This window comes from Colius striatus, chromosome 8, assembly GCF_028858725.1.
Source record: "Colius striatus isolate bColStr4 chromosome 8, bColStr4.1.hap1, whole genome shotgun sequence".
Taxonomy (NCBI): domain Eukaryota; kingdom Metazoa; phylum Chordata; class Aves; order Coliiformes; family Coliidae; genus Colius; species Colius striatus.
The window spans coordinates 1940065-1959853 of NC_084766.1; the positions used below are offsets into that span (position 1 = coordinate 1940065).

At 56.6% G+C, this 19789-nt stretch overlaps 2 protein-coding genes across 7 annotated transcripts in view; one reads left to right on the plus strand and one right to left on the minus strand.

Moving 5' to 3' along the window:
- The window catches only part of ZSWIM8 (zinc finger SWIM-type containing 8), a 55409-nt gene extending 52554 nt beyond the window's left edge, over positions 1–2855 (plus strand). For all 3 annotated transcript variants that reach the window (XM_062000815.1, XM_062000816.1, XM_062000817.1), the window contains exons 24-26: positions 706–825; positions 1249–1427; positions 2148–2855. In XM_062000815.1, the coding sequence (XP_061856799.1) occupies positions 706–825; positions 1249–1427; positions 2148–2351 (503 nt within the window). In that variant the 3' untranslated portion in view covers positions 2352–2855. The remainder of the gene's footprint in view (positions 1–705; positions 826–1248; positions 1428–2147) is intronic.
- Positions 2856–6805: 3950 nt separating this feature from the next.
- NDST2 (N-deacetylase and N-sulfotransferase 2) overlaps positions 6806–19789 on the minus strand; it is a 117420-nt gene continuing 104436 nt past the window's right edge. For 3 of the 4 annotated variants that reach the window (XM_062000820.1, XM_062000818.1, XM_062000819.1), the window contains 10 exons: positions 19241–19426; positions 18641–18769; positions 15876–16058; positions 14997–15093; positions 13533–13656; positions 12013–12187; positions 10908–11078; positions 9660–9769; positions 8635–8737; positions 6806–8491 (listed from right to left, as the gene is read on the minus strand). In XM_062000820.1, coding sequence (XP_061856804.1) covers positions 8366–8491; positions 8635–8737; positions 9660–9769; positions 10908–11078; positions 12013–12187; positions 13533–13656; positions 14997–15093; positions 15876–16058; positions 18641–18769; positions 19241–19426 — 1404 coding nt within the window. In that variant the 3' untranslated portion in view covers positions 6806–8365. The remainder of the gene's footprint in view (positions 8492–8634; positions 8738–9659; positions 9770–10907; positions 11079–12012; positions 12188–13532; positions 13657–14996; positions 15094–15875; positions 16059–18640; positions 18770–19240; positions 19427–19789) is intronic. The other variant, XR_009819149.1, reaches the window with a different exon arrangement.

Below are 19789 nucleotides of genomic sequence, written 5' to 3' on the forward strand. Positions count from 1 at the left end.
AAGGTTAAGGAAAGCCATCTCAGGGCAGCAAATGAAGAGAAACAGCAGGAAGGCTATCTAGAGACTGCTTGAGGGGAGGGTACTTGGTAGCCAGAAGAGGGTGCAGATGTCACTGGCGACACCTCAGCGGTAAGTGGTAGGGAAGTGCCATGAAAGGCAGTTAATAGCCTGAGCAACAGGTGACTGGGAGAGGGTCTGGAGGATAAAGACATAGTGCCTGTTGGTATTTTAAGACTTTTTAAAGAGGGGGATTTGTGGGAGGAACATAAGTGAAATGTTTTCAGAGTGGCAGCACTGCAGCTCAGTGCCTTTGCAGCTGAGTGAGCTGACTGGGGCAGCTCCTCTGTGCTGAGACTGGGGGCTGAGGCGTTGCTCGCAGGAGGGCTGGTGCTGCAGCCTGTGGGGCTGTCTGTCTGCCTCACCCTGCTCCAGATGCCAGTGCCTCTGTGCAGCTCTGCTGAGGTGTGTTGGCTGTGCAGATTCCTCAGCCTGGAGTTTCCCAGCGGTTCCAGATGTTCATGCAATGCCTCCTGTGGTGACAGGCTCCGAGCTGGGCCTTTTGTTTTGCTCTGTGCTCTCTGCAGCTCGGGGGTTGTCTGCTGGCAAAGGGCAGGCCCATCAGATTGTGTGGCAGGGAGTGAAGTGCTGGACACAGTCTTAACTGGGCAGAAGTGCTGCTTGACCCTGGCTGCCCCTTTCTCACAGGGATGCTGGCTCTGGAGATGATCGGCCGAAGAGCTCCCAACGACCATCCCAACAACTTCTCCCGCAGCCCCCCCTACACAGAGGATGTCAAGTGGCTCCTTGGGTTAGCTGCCAAGCTGGGTAAGGCTCAGAGCAGGACTGTGCACAAATCCACTTGCTGGAGTTTGCCGTTCCTGAGGCTGTTTCAGAAGATCTCTGGGGCTGCAGGTGCCTCCCAGCTGTGCAGGCAAGCAGCAGTTGCAAGAGGTGCAGTAAACCCTTTCCCCTGCAGTTACCTTGCCAGGTCAGTTGTCTTTCACGTCCCCTTTAAAGAGGAGTGACCTGGGAGCATCAGTAGCTGAGGTGGTTCCTGGTCTCTGCTCAGACCTGAAGGATATCTTGGGCTGGTCCCTTGTCCCCAAGAGCTGACAGGCTCTGTGGCCCAAGCCTGCTGGGAGGATACATGACACTGAGAAGCAGGTGCTCCAAATCCAGGTTCTTCCTGGAAGTACTTGCGTGTCTCTTACCTTAACACTGTTGTTGTGCCTTTTCCTTCCTGTGCAGGTGTCAACTACGTGCATCAGTTCTGCGTTGGTGCAGCCAAGGGGGTGCTGAGCCCTTTTGTGCTCCAGGAGATCATCATGGAGGCTCTGCAGAGGCTGAACCCTGCCCATGTGCACAACCACCTGCGCACCCCAGCCTTCCATCAGCTGGTGCAAAGGTGCCAGCAGGCCTACATGCAGGTAACGGGGGGCCTGTGCAGGCACTGCCTCTGTCTGTGTGCAGAGGGCAAGGGGCTGGCAGCTGAGTTGCTCCACTGCCCAGTGTAATCCTGTCTCTCAGCAGGGACTCCAACGGGCATCACTTGCCTGTGTGGAGGCTGCACACCCAGGGCCTCCTTGTCCTGGCACCTAGTGATGCTTTGGAGAAGGACAGCTGCCTCCCCTGAGCTCTTTTCTGAGCCCTAGTAGGGAAATAGGTTTGTCAGAAGCTGTTTTGATGTAGCAACGTGGTGTGAGCCTGACTCCTTCCTTGCCCCCTGGCAGAGGAGATGCCCAGGGAACGTGCTGGATTCCTGTGCATAACCTGCAGATGGAGTCATGATCACCCTGTACAGCCCCCTGACAGAGGTGCAGACCAGTCTCTGCTCCCCAGTAATGAGTGACAGAAGAGGAAACGGCCTCAGGGTGCCTCAGGGGAGGTTGAGATTGGAGATTAGGAAGAGCTTTTTCCCTGAGAGGGGTGTCAGCCCTGTGCCAGGCTGCCCAGGGAGGGATCCCAAAGCCGAGGTGCTGAGGGCTGTGGGGTAGTGGTGGGCTGGGCAGGGTGAGGGCAGGGCTGGGACTCAGCAGGTTGAAGAGCAGGACAGCCACGTTGCCCTGGGAGCTCTGGAGTGTCCCGTGAGGCTGGGCAGCCGGAGGGGCGGCGGGCAGGTCATGAGGCTGGTTCCCGTCGCCCTGCAGTACATCCACCACCGGCTCATCCACCTGATCCCGGCCGACTACGACGACTTCGTGAACGCCATCCGCAGCGCCCGCAGCGCCTTCTGCCTCACCCCCATGGGCATGATGCAGTTCAACGACATCCTGCAGAACCTGAAGCGCAGCAAGCAGACCAAGGAGCTGTGGCAGAGGGTGTCCCTGGAGATGGCCACCTTCTCGCCGTGACAGCAGGACACGCGGCCCTTTGCCCCGCCTCGCTGTGCTTCCATCCACACCACCCTGCGTCCTGCAGCCTCTCTGGGGCCTTTTCTTTGGGGGTTTGGTTTTTTATTCGTTATTTTTTTTAGTTTTAACCTGTTGGAAACCACTGACCTGATGTATTTATATACCATGACATTCCTCTCCAGCACCGCTGCGTGTCGGCGCCGCGCTGGGCTGGCTGCTCCCTGCTCAGGGCTGCGGGCTGGGGGAGCAGCAGGCCCCTGGGGAAGCTGAGCTGGCTGCCCTGTGGTGTAGCCACTGCGTGTTGCTTCCGAGGGCTGCGGGCTGGGGGAGCAGCCAGGCCCCTGGGGAAGCTGAGCCGGCTGCCCTGTGCTGTAGTGACTGCGTGTTGCCTCCGAGCCCCCGGGGGCTGTGCTGAGCAGTTTGCAGTGTGCTGACACTGAGTCTGAGGGGTGGGGGATTCTGTTTCAGATATTTATTTTGGCATTTATAAATATGTAAACTTTCTCTGTTTTGGGGTTTTTCTTTGGTGTTTTGTATGGGCTTCTCTCACTCCACACCCCAGCTCCTGGCGGGGGCTGCAGCCGGGGCTCCCTCCTTTGCTTTCGGCACCTCCTGCTGAGAGCAGCTGAGCCTGGGCTAGCAGAGCCTGGGGTAGCAGGGCCAGGGCCACCTCTCTGGTGGCTTTTCTGCAGCAGCTGCTGAAGGCAGGAGCTGGAGCTGGGGCAGTTGGCCCGTGCCTGTGCCCAGCTGCCCGGAGGCTGCCAGAAGCGCTTGGGCTGTTTCTCAGGAGGGTCCCTGCGGGGCACTGCTGGCTCAGTTTGATGCTGGTTGTTCCGAGTTGTACAATCTGTGTTTCCTTTGGCTGGGGTGTTACTCTCCTGTAATCAGTTTCTTATCCCCTGTCTCTTCTCGTTTCCCGATTAAACACTCGTTTTCTTAGACCGACTCTCTCCTCTCTGCTGTGGTGTTGGCAGGCTGATGGAGCTGGGTGTCTGTGGCAGCTCCTGTGGGCACTGGCAGAGAGCTGTCCCACCTTGGGGAAGGCCAGGCCAGCACCAGGCAAGGAGCCAGAGCTCTGGACACTAGTTGTGAGCCAAAGGGTTCTTGGTCAGGTACAGACCTGAGAATGAAACGGCTGCAGTAGGTGTGGGCTGGGCCCTTGATGGGGGTCAGTGGCCTGGGATGCTCTGCCTGCCCTTCTGCCAGCCACTAGCTTCCTTCTTTGGTCTTGACACTAGGAATATTGTGTGGTTATGCAGAGCTTTGTGTTTCCCAAGTGCAAAAGAGCAGCTGCTTACCCTTGCTGTGGTTGTTCCTGGAGGCTGGTGCTCGCTGCCTTGTCCTTAGAGAGAGCTTTGGTGGCCTGTGCAAGAGACCCAACAGACAGCACTGCAGAAGAGTGAGCTCAGAAAGCTTTTATTTGGATGCCAAGGAGATGTAAAAGGCTGCTGCCATTTGTGAGCAGACAAGCACATACATTTCAGGGCTTTTAAAGCTGGAAGTCAGATGGCTGATGGATGGCAGGAATGTAATGTCTCTGCACTCATGTGTTTTGCTTCTTACTTGTGTTTAGCCAATGACAACGGGGAGCTTTTAGTTTCTGCAAGCTAGAAATATACCTGCTGGTGCTGTTTGGTGTTTTCATTGATACTCTTAAAGGCAGAGGCACAGGGCAGAACAGATGAAGGGGCTCCTTGGGTTTGGCTCTGTGTGCTGCACCCGTGTGCAACAATAAGGAGTTGAAGGTCTCCTTACAGCCCCTTGTCTTTCTGCATAAGCTGTCTGGTTCCATGCCAATCCTAAATGCTGCTGCTGGTAAGAAAGTGTCAAGTTTTGTGGGGTTTAAACTAAACTCCATGTGGTTTATGAATGAGCTGCCTCTTATTGGGCAAAACTCCTGGAGTGGAGTGGAGAGCACAGCCTGGTGTCTTCTAGAAGGAAAGAAGCAGGACAGGAGCTGAATGTGTGTCAGGAGCTGAAGCAGCTGTTGCTGCACTGTGTTTGGACTGGAAATGAAGGGACATGAAGTGTCAGAGCCTTACCTGTGAGATCTATTAGAAGACTACCCTTAGATCCTAAGCAGGCAAGTTTCCAGCCTACTGCAACCACAGACTTTCTGCTCTCCCAGCTCACTGAGCAGCAGCTTGGCTGTTGCTGCCCAGTGCTGGAGTGCACAGGCCATGGAACCAGAGGAAACGTGGAGCTACTCATCAAGCCCATCCCCACCTCCTGGTGTCAGTCAGACATTGCATCCATCTGAAACGGTTTTCTGTTGAGACAGATGGATTTTGCTTACCTAGACACTGAGAGAAGGGCAGGGTGTTGAAAGGAATGAGCCAGGATGCAGCTGGCACAGCAGCAAGGTGTGCTCAGGGCCTCCTGCTGATGCCTCTTCACTTCTTTCAGCTTAATGCTTGCTTTTGGGAGGCCAGGTTGGGCCATGAGGGCTCCTCAGCATTTGCTGGTGATCGTAACTAGTGTATGACTTTGCTTTTCCTGCTGATAGAGTGAATGGCTCCCACCTACATGTTGAGTGTGTTTGTTGTGTCCTTTCTTTCTGTGCTCAAATGTAACTGGTGGCTGACATGAACAGGTCCTGGCTCTGCTCTCTCAGCAAGTAACTTGTTTTCCTTGGTGTTGCCTGGTTGCACTTACAGCTTTCATCACTCCTCAGTGCTGCATTAGTCCCTGTCCTCTCCAGCCACGTCTCAGCTGAGGCAGGAGTGCTGTGTCAGCCCAGCAGTGCAGGGGAGCACTCTTGAAAGCCAAAAAGAGATGGATCAATTCTACCTGGTTCTCCAGAGCAGTGGAGATAAGCATAAGGAATACAGGTTTTCTGGTGGCAAAAGTGTTTCTCAGAGGTGAGCATCACTTCATTAGCTCCTCATATGATCAGTGCTTGGTGTTTATGCTGCCTTTGCTTTTTTAACCCCCCCACAAGCCTTAAGGGGAAAGAAGCAAAGTGTAAAGCCCTGATAGCTTGAGGCAGGCTGCTGAACACTGTGTGTGAGTGTATGCCACATGTCTGTGAGCTGCTGCTGTCTCCTGTCCTGCTCCCAGCTGCACTGTGTCAGCCAGGAGACACCCAGGATTCAACAGGGGGGAGGAAGAGCTTTGCTTCAGATGCATGTGGCTCGTTGGGACCTGTTTTGTCATTGCTTTTTCTTGCCCTGTTGCTATTGCTACAGCAAAATGATCAGCAAGGAATCAAAGGATTCTGTTACCAGGTGTGAGACCACGATGAGTCTGACCAGGTTGCTGGGCTGGTGGGTGCCACTCTGAGTCCCAGGAGCTGCAGCTTTTCCAGGCCCACGGGCCTCTGCAGTGCTGGCAGTGTGAGGTAAGGGCTTGGACTTTTCTAACCACCATGATTCTGTGACAATTGCAGGTCTTCAGCAATCATCAGATTCTACTGTGGTTGATGCATTCTGCCTCCTGCAGAGGGACTGTCCCCATCTCCCTCAAAGGGCTTTACCCTGGGCCAGTATTTTCTATACATGGTAGAAAAAGGCAGCAGCTGACAATTTCAAGTATCTTCCTGATTGAATTCCACAGCTTGTGTGTGAGAAGCTTCATATGCTGAGGTAGGTATGGACAGACAGATGCTCTGAGGCCTTGCTTTAATAATCCAGAGCTTTGTTTCCTGTGGTGCCAGTGCTCACCTCCCAGTGCTGAGGACTCACACCAGCAGAAGGAAGAATGAGGGTCTGTGATGCCCAGTGGGTCACTGTCTGGTAACTGATGGTGGCTTCTTGAGACTACAGAGCTGCTGCTGCTGCAAGAGCTTCTCGTAGGAGAGGGTGTTTGTTTCCAGAGCTTTGCAGGGCTGTGGCAACAGGGCAGCTTCTGCAGCAAGCTGCTGTCAGAGGGAGGTACCAGGGGTGAAGGTGACTCTTCAGCAGGTAGCTCAGGTGAGGACATCCCACATTTGGATCTGGCCTCAGCAGGTGAGCTGTTTGTCATTAGCATAAGCAATAAGAACTGGAACAGCACAGACCTGAATGGGGGGGAGGGAAAGACACAGCCCTTGTTTGGCCTGAGTGAAGGACACTGGCATTGAGTGAACCTCTCCCAGCACTGATACCCAGTGCCTTGATTATTTTCCAATGGTTCAATGCATCCACCTCCTGAAAGCTGGACCACAGGAAGCATGAAGCAAGTGAGCAGCTGTCCTGGGCCCAGGGCAGGAAGCTCCGTTTGCTGAAGCAGCAGCAGCCCTGGGCTGCTGTGGAGCACTGGCTGAAGGGAGAGCTGCTGGGTGAGTTTAGAACATGGTTTATAAGCTTTAGGACACTGTGTCTGCGTTGCTAGGAGTTGAACCCCTTTCCTTTCCCCCCCAGCTCTCAGCTGTAAGGCCCAGAGCAGGCTGCTCAGCTTGGCTTCCCCTTCCAGCAGTGTGGGCTCCGTGACATCATCACTCCAAATCATCACAAACAAGAAAAAGAAGTAGTACATTTATTGAATCTCCACTTGCTGCTACTTCTAGCCTTTATTCAGACACTTGTGCTCAGCTTTGAGAGCCAAGAATTTCTTATCATTCAATGTGAATGATGCTGTACAGGAATCCAGTGCAGGAAGTCGGGCTCATCTCTCCAACAGCAGTGAGAGAGGGGCTTCTAGTCTTTCTGGCCTTTCTCTTTGTTGGCTGCACAAAAATAACCCTTTCCAGGGCCACAGGAAATAAAATACTATATTGCATACTATATACATTTACATACAATGGTAAATGCACCATTCATTCCAAAATACACCATACCTAAGGCTCAAGGGAGAAGCTTGGCTGGAGCCACCGCTCGCTGCAGGGGACACAACCCTGCAGAGTTCCCACCATCTGCCCCTCTGTTCTCTGGAGCTGCAGCACCCTCCCAGCCCCAGCTATGCCCAGGGGGGAGGAAGGACCATGGTCCCCTCCAGCCAGCTCCTCTGGGGAGAATTCTGCAGCAGCTGCAGAGGTGAAGCTCAAGCAGAAACAAAACTGCTCCTTTGGAACATGGGAAACCACCTCAGCCTCTGAGCCCTCGCTATGCAGCTGAAGGATACTTACTGTTAACTGGTGTTTTTGCCTTTCTCCTGGGCTTGTTGGGCTGCAAGGGGACTGAAAGAGGTGCCAGCTATCAGCACAGCTACCAGCACAGGCCTAGGGGGCCTGGAGCTGCTGCAAAGAGAAAAATGGGGCTTTTTTCCCCCCCTCCTGGGGACCTGAAGTGTCTGCTTGCAGCTGGATCTGCCTGATCTTCCAGTCCCCCCTGCTGCTGTGCTGCACCAACACCTGCCTCCACCGTGCTCTAAGGGACACACTGCTCCTTGGTTATCTTTTGACGTGGCCAAAGTCCCAGCAGAGCAATACCTGCCACGTTGTCACAGGTGCCAACCTTTTCCCTCAGACAGCAAATCGATTCTGTGTGGCAACAGCTGCAGCGTGGCCTCATCTCCCCTTGTCTGCTGCACCAAGGCACTGGGTGCTGCATCACACCAGTGCTGCAGGTAAGGACAGGCAACCTCACCTCTGTTACCCACAGGGTGGCACTGGAAGGAAGGAGCATGGCCCCTGGCCCCTGGCTGGGGAGGAAGGGGGTGCTCCTGGCCATTGCTGCTGCCACACAGCCTCCTGCATGAAAGCTGGGGGCCACTGGACTAGATTCCCCTTTATGTAAGCTGCTGCTGGCTCTTTTCTCAGCAGTGGGCTCCTCAGCTCACCTCTTGTTACACATGAACCCTGCAGCTGCTGCCAGTGTCAGATAGTGAGAAGAGCAATTTACCCATGAAGCACTGACCACGCTCTCTCCAAATCTTCCTGCAAGTCAAAGTCACGTGGAACACACCATTAATACTCAAGGAGCCTGGCCCTCGGTGGCCCAGGGCAGGCAGAGGCAGCAGCCCCTTCCCAAGGCTGGGGCCAGGCTGCACCTGCACTTGCTCTGCTCCTGGCTCCTCTGTCCCCTGGTTGTGGCTGGGCAAGAGGTGGCACGGCAGGAGGTGCTGGAGCCCCACAGCCCGGTGGCACTGGGGCAGGCTCAGCTCCAGCTGGAGTTCTGCAGCTCCTCCCGCAGCCAGGAGGGCAGGGGCTGCCCCAGCCTGCTCAGCAGCTTGGATAACTCCAGGTTGTGCTCCCGGTAGAAGTCCCTCAGGAACAGGCGTGACTGGGGGAAACACAGAGCCCGTTAGTGAGACACAACGTCTCCCCCTCCCCCTGTGCCCCCGGGCGCTCACAGGGCAGGAGAAGCCAGCTGGGGGGGCTGGTTCCCACCCTCTGGCTGCCAACAGCTCCCAGGCAGTTACTCACTGAGGAATCCATGTCGGGGTATTTCCTTCCCTTACTCTTTCCCAGGCATTTGGTCTTCCCTCCTTCCAGCAGCTGGCACCAGAATCCTTTTGCTTCATCAAATCTGGAAAGGACACTTGTCTTTAAGAGAGATGGCCACGTGCCCATGCAGCAGCAGCCAGGCAAAGGCACGGCTCCTCCCCCTCTCCCTGCTTTTACAAAGGTGCTTTGAGGTTTATTTATCTACCTGGAGCATTGGTTTGGTTCTGGGGCCTGGGTTTCGTTTTAGCACTTCACCATTTTGACAAGAAAGCAGCTGCACCCCTGTCCCAGCCTCCTGCTTCAGAGGTAACACAGTGTTACAGCATGTGCCTGGTGAGCTGGGGGAATCACAATGTCTTAGGGGATGTCAGCTCTTTGCAGGCTCCCTGTCACAGCTGAGAAGTATTAGAGAACCCCCAAGCCATGTCAATGAGAGTCACTGTTTCTTTTCTTGCTGGGAACCATGGCTGGCTCTGGTCTGTCCTGTCCCCTCACCTGGCCAAAGCTGAGCTGGAGAAGCCAAACAACAAGATCCAGGCTCTCCAGGGAGCTTGCAGTTTCCACTGCAGCCCCACACAGCCACAGTTCACCTTCAAACTGCACCTCACCAGAGAGAGGTGCCAGTAAGGGCTGAGGGACACCCTCCAGCTCAGTGCTGCCTCCAGGAACACTGGGCACCTCGAGTCCACATCCCCTGCAGTCACAGGCTCTTCATCTCAGAGCTCTGTGTTGTGGCCCCGGTCTCTTTCTGAAGCCACAAAGACCGAGGGAGCCGCTGTAAGTGCTGCTGTGAGCGACCTCTGTGACAGTGCCAAAGCCTGTCCCTTCCTCTGCCACTTCTGCAAAGACTCTGCTGTGATTCCAGGCTCACTGGAGCATCTCATTCTGTCTGCAGCTGGTTTCTCTGAACCCCCAGCAGCTCAGACACAGGTAGTGTTCCAATCAAGTGCTCATTAGGATCACTCGTGGCTGAGACAGCCTCCTCCCCAAAAGCACTTCCCTACCTGAGGGCCTGAGTGTAGTTGAAGAGTGGTGTGACTCCCAAGAACTTCTGGATGTTGTCCATGACAGAGGCAGGGTTGTGTCTCAGCTCCTGGCCATCCACAATGAGAATCTGGAAGAGACAGCAGCTTCCTTAACCCTGCAGCTCGTGCTGAACGACCCCTGGGAGCTGCCTGCATCTCAAAGCCTCCCCTGGCCTGCTGTGGGTGAGGGATGGCTGCCAAAGCCTGGGCACTCTGAGCACCACATGGGGGCCCATCTGACCCCACAGGCACAGGAGGTGTGATATGGGCCACAAGCAAACAGTGACCATGAGGGGCTCAGCTTAATAAACTCACCTTTGGCTCTGTCACTAAGCCCCAAACCTCCTCTCTTCCCTGGGGATGGCAGCAGCCTTTGTGCTCAGCAGGCTTTTGTAACCTGTGGTTAGTCTGTTCCATGTATGACACACAGCAACAAACACTTGTGCTAATAAACTACCAGTGCCAAAGAGCAGGGCACAAAGAGTCAGTGAGCTGGAACCTGGGCAAGGCAGGACACCAGGAGTAAGTACAAGGAGGGGGTGTCTGCCTGTGTCCTTCCTCAGCAGGAGCCTCCAGGGAGAGGAAGACAATGAGATACAAGCCCCAGAGTGTTGTCCCAACTCTTTTAGCTTTGGCACATCTGCCATGTACAGTTGAGGCTCGGCAGAGGATGAGACACTAAATGGGCATTTACAAGGCTCTGCTGGGTTACAGCCTGTCTGTCTGAGGGCAACCCCAGCAGCAGAAAGGAACTGAGCAAACGTGCCCTCGCTCACATTGTACTGAACAGGTCATCCATGGCTGGGGATGCAGGGACAGGAATGGCCTGCACTGGCTCTTGCCTGACACACAATCCTGACACCCCTGCAGGGGCATTTCCCTGCACTGGGCAGCCAAGGCCTCGTGCTTCCCAGCACAGACCCTAAGGAGCGGCCTCTCCTTAGCACTGACGCCTTAGCACGTGGCTGGACGGCTGCAGAGGCTCCCAGGGCTGCCGGGAGGCACCAAGGCACGGCTGAGGCTGCTGGTGCTGCTGTGGGAGCTCCCAGTGCCCCCCTGCACACCCCACCCTCTGTAAACACACCCAGGCGCAAACCCAGGGGGGTCAGGCCGCGATTCGGGTCGGCTGCTGGCAGGAGCGTCCCAAAAGCCAAGGCAGCAGGTGACATGCTGCTACCAGGGGCTGGGGCTGCTCCCTTCCCCTGGCAGGGGCTCCCCAGCTCGTACCTGTGCGGCTGGGTAGTAGCTGAGCCAGCGCTCGAGGTGCGTGGCGTAGCAGCCGGGCAGCAGGCAGCGGCTCCGCAGCGCCCGCAGCGCAGGGGGCGCCTGGGCTGCTGCAGACAGCACCTGCTGGAAGCTGTGGTTGAGGGCCACGGGGTCGTTGTGAGCACGCTGGTGCTGCAAGACACAACCTGCGCTTAGGAGCAGCCACACAGAGTTCCACCTGCCCGGCTGCACGTCACACCCTGCTGCAAACGGAGCCGTGGCCTCCCTGCCCCCTGCAGCACCTCCCCTGCAGCACCTCCCCTGCAGCACCTCCCCTGCCCCACTGCAGCAACTCCCCTGTCCCCTGCAGCACCTCTCCTGCCCCGCTGCAACACCTCCCCTGCCACACCTCAACTGCAACACCTCCCCTGCAGCACCTCCCCTGCAACACCTCCCCTGCAACACCTCCCCTGCAACACCTCCCCTGCAGCACCTCCCCTGCCCCCTGCAGCACCTCCCCTGCAACACCTCCCCTGACCCCTGCAGCACCTCCCCTGCAACACCTCACCTGCAACACCTCCCCTGCAGCACCTCCCCTACCCCCTGCAGCACCTCTCCTGCCCCGCTGCAACACCTCCCCTGCCACACCTCAACTGCAACACCTCCCCTGACCCCTGTAACACCTCCCCTGCAACACCTCCCCTGTCCCCTGCAACACCTCCCCTGCAGCACCTCCCCTGCCCCCTGCAGCACCTCTCCTGCCCCGCTGCAGCACCTCCCCTGCAACACCTCACCTGCAACACCGCCACTGCCCCCTGCAACACCTCCCCTGCCCCCTGCAGCACCTCCCCTGCCCCCTGCAGCACCTCCCCTGCCCCCTCTAACACCTCCCCTGCAACACCTCCCCTGCCCCCCGCAGCACCTCCCCTGTCCCCAGTAACACCTCCCCTGCCCCCTGTAACATCTCCACTGCAGCACCTCCCCTGCCCCCTGCAGCACCTCCCCTGCAGCACCTCCCCTGCCCCCTGCAGCACCTCCCCTGCCCCCTGCAGCACCTCCCCTGCAGCACCTCCCCTGCAGCACCTCCCCTGCACACGTTCCCCCCCAGACAGCCCAGGGAGGGTACCTGGTACCAGGAATAGGCTCGGTCGGCAGGGTTGATGAGGACAGTAATGATTTTGGCTCGAGGCAGCAGGGCCGCCCCACGTTTCGGTACCACCTCTGTGTCAAAGTAATTGGCACTCTTCTCAAACATGAAGTCTGTGCTGGCGTTGGAGGGGATGGGGAAGAATTCCATGTACCTGCCAAACAGATGGGGCACTGGTGAGCAGCGTGGCTTAACGCCAAAGTGATGCCCTTCCTCCTCTCCAACAGGCAGGGGGCACACAACAAGTGCTCGTCTGCGAGGCAGCAGAGTGGGCAGAGGGGTGCAGAGCTGGGGGGCTCAGCACAGGAAGCTGGAGAGGATCCAAGGGCCAGAAAGGATTTTGCTGGGGTGAAAAGGAAAAGGCTGAGGGCAGGGTGCCAGCTGCAAGCTCTATCTGAAGCCAGGTTTTGTCCGAGAGTAAGGTCAGAGGAGTCCTTTGCTTCCCTACCACTGACAGCTCGTTTAAACCCATCATTTGTCTCTTTGTACCTCGGTCTGTGGCTGACAGAGGGTGAAGCAGCTCTGCTCTGCCTCGCAGCAGCAGCTCCCATCAGCAGGGCTGGCACTGCAGGGCAGGCGAGTAACGTGAGGGCAGAGGGCAACGGGGCACAGCCAAGCACTGCCAGACTGGGCTCTGCTGACTTCTCAGCTCTACAACAGACTCAAATGCCATTCTAAACATGAAGGTTCTCCTCTGGCACGTGATGCCCCACTCCAGCCCAGTTGGATGACTTTTCCAGGGGAGGCACATGAAAGCCTGCACAGTTCCTGGGCCTGTCTGGCAGCTGCTGCAGCTGCTCTGTGCTGCCTGACTCACGTCAGCTGCACTCGCCTGCCAACCGCCTCCCCAAACCACCACTCACAGAGAGGCTCCCAGAGCTCACAGGCAAAGGAATGCCAGGGCACAAGCAGGGGTCTCAGTGGCACACAGCCAGCCCCAGAGCCAGGCCTGAGGGGCTGCAGTGCCCCCCGGTGACTGCTTCAAGCAAGAAACACCTTTACCGTTTCTCTGCCTGGAAACACGGTGCCCTCACGGTGCCACAGCAACAGCAGAACTTCCCTGCCAGGCACAAAGCCTTTATCCTAACTGCAGACTGTCACAGGTAGAGATCAAGGGCTGCAGTGGCGGCTCTAAGCCTAAACAGCCCAGGACAGCAGCAGGGAGCTTGTCCCCTCCCTGCTTTGTGTCATGAAGAACTTTGTCATGAGCACACTGTTGCATGTTTTACATGCCAAAAGGAAAAGCAGCCTCGTGACAGCAGTGCATCCAACAGAGGCTGTAAGGCTCAGTCATCCCTCTGAGCCTCCCACTGAGCAGTCAGTCCTGCCCCTGGGACTGCACAGCTGGGGCAGCAGGGAAGTGGACAGCATGTGCAGGGCAATAAAACAGCTCTTCAGAAGCAGAGAAGCCACTGAAGGTGGCTGAGGAGGACAGAGAGGGTCGGGAGAAGACAGCCTGGTGCACCTTATCACAGCAGAACACGTGGCAGGGCTCTTACCAGTCGATTCCTTTGTGGTAGTTGGGACCATTAAAAAACTGGATCTCCTCGAAGGTGGCTGGGCTTGGGAAGTTGCTGGTGACAGCTGGGTGCATGCTCAGGAAGAAGTGCACAGCTGTGGTGCCTGCAACAGGAACCAGTTACAGACCTGGGTCACACAGTGTGTGGCTGAAAGGAAGGCTTTGCCCACGCTGCAGAAAGCAGAGCCAGGTGGGCACACACACTCCTGTCTTTCCCTTGTCCCACTCCCGGCACCTGTGGCAAAGCCACCCCTCACTCACAGTGAGCCACCGAGCGCTTGGGGTCAGTGTGGCAGCTGCCACCCTCCCCACACCTTCCTGCCCCAGTGGCACAGCCACACTGCCACGTGCCAGAACTTCTTGCCTGCCCAGCAGAAGGTGGCCTGGGCACTGCAGCAGAGCAGGAGAGGGGTTAGGGGTGCCACAAGTGTCCTTGGGTGAGAATCCAGCTAGAGGTGCCTGGGTCTGCCCCAGCTGGAGCTGTTTTCCCTCCCCCCTGCTCAGCTCTTCCAGCAGAACAGTCCATCAGCCCTGAATCATAGAATCATTCTGGCTGGAAAAGACCTTTAAGATCAGAATCCACCCTCTCCCCTCACCCTGCCCAGCCCAGCACTGACCCACAGCCCTCAGCACCTCAGCTCCACAGCTTTGGGATCCCTCCAGGGCTGGGCACTGCCCCAGCTCCCTGGGCAGCCTGGCACAGGGCTGACACCTCTCTCAGGGAAACAGTTCTGCCTCAGCTCCAGCCTCAGCCTCCCCTGGGGCAACTTGAGGCCACAGAGAAGGGTTTTCCTACTGTGCTGTGGCACAGGAGGGCTCCCACTGCACACAGCCCACCAGAGCCTCGGTGCCAGGCGCAGGGCTGGGACAGGCTCTCCCATGGCCAGCACCGTTTGCTCTGTGTGGTTGGCAGCTGCTGTGCTACGGAGCAAGCCAAGGTCTGAAGGCCTGGCTGTGGCTGCAGAGGCTGTGCTCTCCTCAGCCCAGAAGGCATCCTCAGTGCAGTGTCCACAGCCCTGTCACTGCCAGCCACAGCAGCTCAGAGGTGCTGACAGAGGTCACCGGGATCTCTGCCTGCCCTGACACTGACAGGGAGCGTGTGGTGGGTGCAGAGATCTGTTGCAATGAGGCACCAGGGAGCACATTCCTCCCAGCCTCTGCCAAGCACGTGCCTCTGGCCCTGCTGGCAGCTGATGTTTGTGACACACTCAAAAGGTCACAGTTGCTCTGAGAAAGCCAAAACGCAGCTCTGCACATCAGGACCACGGCAAGGGCCAGGGTGGTAAGTACTGACAGACCTGCCAGATGTAGCTCAGAACAGAGCTGGGACCCTCTGCAATGTGCTCTGCAGCCGTGCAGGGCTGCAGCACAGCCCTTCCAGCTCTGCTCTGGGGAGGGGTGAGATGCAGGCTGCAATCTCTCCTACACAAAGTGCTCCCATTACCAGTTTTCTGAGGTCCCACGATGAGGAACTTGGGGAGTCGATCGCACGTTTTCTCTTTGGACCAGATGTCCTTGTGCCTCTTATCATCACAGGGGTTCTGCAGCACAAGGGATGGGATCAAGCATTACCACAGGAGCTACAGGGCTTCTGCAGCACAAGGGATGGGATCAAGCATCACCACAGGAGCTAAAGGCAAGGGGGGGGAAGGCTGGATGGCTGGTCCTCTGGGAAAAATGCTATTAGCACATGAAGAACACTTCCCAGCCACACTGCTGCTCTGCCAGGCATCAGCAAGAGTTAGGGAAAACCACAGGGAAATGCTTTCAAAAGCTCCAAAGTGAGACAGGAGCCCAAGTGCCCCTGAGAGTGTGACCACAGGCCTTGCCCAGCATAACCCAGCTCAGCATCTGTGAGCCCGTGTCAGACAGACAGCACCGTCACCTCCAGTTCATCTGCTCGTGGCCAAGCAGAGAGCTGCTGCACTGGGATAAAATGGAATTAGCCTGCTTTTATTTAATGAACAGGAACTCTGCAGTGTGAAATTACTTTCAGATGAATCACATTAGCATGCCTGCAAGCTCCTCCAGCACCACACAGGGCCCTTCCTTTGCTCTAAAACAAGCCCTTTGAAAGAGCCAAATGCCTGTGGGGCTGCCCCCAGCCCCTTGGACAGCCATCCCTGTCCCTGAGCTCACATGTGGCTGTGTGCTCCTGCTCCTGCTCCCCATCCCTTCCTCCTTGCTCTCTGCCACTTGCAGCCTCCAGGAGGTTAAACCTGGAAGCTTTCTGCATGAGCCCCTCGGTGCTCTGGCTCAGCGGGTCCTGCCACGCTTCCAGCTCTTGGCAGCACAGTGGGAGTGGTGAAAGCTGCCTCCTCACCTGCCACAAAGGGTTCTTCTCCTGGGGGAAGATCTCAAAGTACTTCTTGGCCAGCTGCACAGGGGGCAGCGTCTGCAGGCGCAGGTTGGTCCAGCACTGCACGAACTTCACCAGGCTCTCGAAGGTGTACAGCCCCAGGCGGTCGTTGCCGTAGTTGGACAGGTGGGTCATGAAGATGCTGATCTGAAAACAGGCAAGGTGTGGGATACTGCTCAATCAGGTGACAGCACAGTCTCCTCCTGCAGCAAGGGGTGCCTCATCCCTTTGCCTTGCTAGGGAAGCATTCAGAGGGAAGATTTGTGGCGTGAAGCAGCTGTCTCAGGGACACAGAGCAAGCACAGGGCCCCTGTGCTTGGCCCTGCACAGGACCTGGGGCCCCTTCAAGGTCTTCAGAATGAAAAGAGCCTGCATGGGATCCAGCTGAGCAGCTGTGTCTCAGTAAAGCAGCTCACCCAGGTGATGCTGTCACCTGCAAACAGACCCAAGCAATGGGGTTTAGGGGACAAAGCTGAGCACAGAGCCTGTTCTGTCCTGTCACACGTGTGCAGTGCTGAACAGGGCCTGGCAGCATGCTCTGCCTCCTCACACCACTGCTGCCAAACCAGCTCTGAGCACTGCTTCTGACATAAGCTACATCTCTCCCTCTCACCCACACCCAGTGGCCCCAGGGGCTGGCTGGGTAATAGCACTTCTCTCATGCTGTGGTTCCCTTTCCTTCACAGGGAGGAAAGATGAGAGGGCAGCTGCCAGAGAGCCTGGAATACAGCAAGCAGGAGGGCAGGAGCATCCTTGCAGCATGCAACAGGCAGCTGTGGGCACAGCCCTTGCATGCCCAGTGTGAGGAGAAGGGTTTGTGAGAAGGGACCAGCCTGTGTGCTGAGCACCAACAGCTGTTCTCCTCCCTGACATCAGACCTTGTTCACTAGTCAGAAGATCAAACATCATCTGTTTGCACTGTGAAGTTAATCACAGGCACTCAGCCTCCCCCCTGCACGCTGCAGCCGCTCACAGGGAGCTGGAAGCACCAGAAAGGATTGGGAGAGGCTGGTCCAAGGCTGCTAGGGATCAGTGCTGGGGCTGTGGGCTGGCCAGCTTCCATCAGCTCTGAGATGGCTCTATCAGCGAGGGCAGCAACACAAGGCCCTGAGTCACTGTGCAAACACCACAGGAGCTTAGAGCACAGAACTCCACTGCTGACAGAGAGAGGAATGCTCCACTGCCAAAAGGAAGCACAAGTGCAAACACTGGGCGCATCTGAAGCTGCCTGAAAGAGTTTTAACAGCCACCACGAAGAGCCAAGAGTAAATCTGACAAACCAGCTCATCCCGTGCCAGAGCACAGCCTGCCCAGCCCCTCTGCATCACAGCTGACTGCTCCACCACACGTGCTTACCAGCACCTTTTAATGGCCTCTTCTAGGAACTGTGTTGCTACCAGTTCCTTGGCACAGCCTCCCAGCCCAGCAGTGACCTCTGGATCACAGCCTGGACACTCTGTGGCTTTCCCAGAGGAACCCACAGCTGCTGGGGTTCCTGGGGCTATTTCTGCAGGCATTCTTTAAGACCTGGAAGTTATGAAGTGGGACCAGGTGGAATTCACCTGACACATGGGAAGAGAAGCCCGGGAAAGATGTTTCTTTCCATCACATGTGCTGCAAAGAATGGGCTTCTCCTTACTACAGCCTTTCATTAAGGAGGTAGAGATGGCTCTTGTGTGGAAAGGTAACCATTCTGTCTCAGGTGGCAGGGGCAGAAAGCTGGCTCCCTCACCCCAGCCTGTGAAGCCCTACAGCACTTTAGCTGGGGCTGTTACAGACTCCTCCCTTTTGCAGACCACACACCAAGCCAGAGCTGCTCAGAGCCCGACCTTCAGCACCACAGGGTGTGTGATGCTGCCAGGGCATGCCCTGAGGGCCTTTCCAGCATCACAGGTCTATGTCTGGGAGCAGAGAGGCACAAAACACCAGAACAGCAACAGACAACAACAAATTAATCTCATTGAGGGGGGAAAACAATCTCCACCTAAACCTGGCAGGGCAATGTCTGCTGAGAGAAAGGGAGGGCAGCAAGTGCCCCATCTGCTTCAGGGGGGAACAAATTCAGGTGGGGAGCTCAGAAAGGTTGCTGCACAAGCAAAAAGAGCAACATGACTCCTGCTGCAGCCAAGGAGCAGCAAGCTGGGGGAGTGGCAGCTGTGGTTGCAGAGAGCTACAGAGCTCCATCTCCTGACTGTCCATTCAAGATTCTCTACAAATGACCACTTCCAACAATGCCTTGGGGCAACAGCTACATCACACTGAGAGCACACAGAGATGGCTTCAAGGGCATGCACAGGGAAAGGGAGAAGACTTCCTAAAGAAAGCCCAGAGGCTGCAATTCCTCTGCACAAACCTCATCAGCCAGGTGGCAGAGCAGAGGTGTGTGGAGGAGAAGCAGCAAAGGCACATCTCACTTGTGAGTCAGGAGGCTGTGGCAGCCCCAGTAACACCCAGTCCCCACAGAGCCCTGCCCAGCAGGTCACCCTGGGCAGCTTCTACATGCAGAGTGCTGCATGTGGCAACACTCCACACTGACACTTCCCTGGCAGCATGTAGAGCAAAGCAGCAGCAGCCAGCGAGGGCTTCCCTGGCCCATCTCAGCATCACCCTGGAGACGTCCACGTGTGCCGGGCGGTTCCATCCCATCTCCCACAGGATCCAGCCCTTTCCCACATCAGGCACAGATGCTGAGACCCCTGGGCACTGCTGCCCCTGTGAGATGAGCTTACTGGGTTCAGGAGCACCGTCAGGAAGAGTTCACCACCACGGATGCTCTTGTCCAACTCCTTCGAGCCGCCGGGATACTCGTTGTAGAAGATGGTGTGAGTAAAAAGCCCACAGGTCTGTCTGGGCAGAACCTGGCAACACCAGAGAAAAGCAGAGTTAGGCAAGAGGCATCAGAACCTCCACACAAACGTGTCCAAGCAGCACTCTGTGGATCAATACAAAGAGGAAGGGAGACGTGACAGGGGTCAGAGGACTCTGCTGGTGTTCCTCTGCAGAGTGCAAAACAGGTCGGTGTGATCTCAGTTTGGCTTTGCTGGGCCTGGGTTTGCTCTCTGTTCAGAACTGACTTCTGAAGTGTGCTGACAAGCACAGGAGCTGCCTTTAGCCCAAGGTTTGCTTGGCTTCATGGTCTTAGAACGGCTGGTGATGACAGGCTGTGCCGCAGGTCCCCAGGAAGGGAAAAGAGCCGCCTGCACACGCTCCTGTGCGACCTGATCTAGGTGAACCAGCTTTATCAGGGGGGTTGGACTGGATGATCTCCAAAGGTCCCTCCCAAGCCCCAGCACTGTGTGACTGTGTGTGAGAGAGGGGGCTGTGCTCACCATGATGCCGCTGTGGATGAAGCCGCGGCGGTACCGCGCGGGCCGCAGGTGGGGGTACTCCTCTGTGCTCGTCACTTGGATGTTCCAAACGGCCTTCCAGGCCTCATAGAGCTGTGTGTGCACAGGGTAAACCCCAGAGTGGTGGGGGGCAACGGCATAGCCCAGGTCTGTGGGAATCCCGTGCTCCTGGAAGCAGAACACGCAGCTTGGTCACTCAGCATTTCATTAACACCCTTAATAAAGACCACACTTGGCAAGGGACTCCAAGGTGAAGCAAAGTGCCAGAGCAACGTGAGAACCCTCTGCACTGGGAAACCTGAAATGCTGCTTGTGCTTCCTGTTCTGTGCATCCATGGAAATATGGAATCACTCCTCACCAACAAGGGTGCTCAGCACAGGTACCAGCTGCTGCAAGAAGGGTCTTTTAGCTCGGAGGAGTGACAAACCAGAGTCATTCACAAGCCTCAGGTGAAGCCCCTTGGTTACTACAGACTAATCATCGCTGTAAAGTGACACATCTCACTCCCACAACGCCTGGCTGTGAGTCAC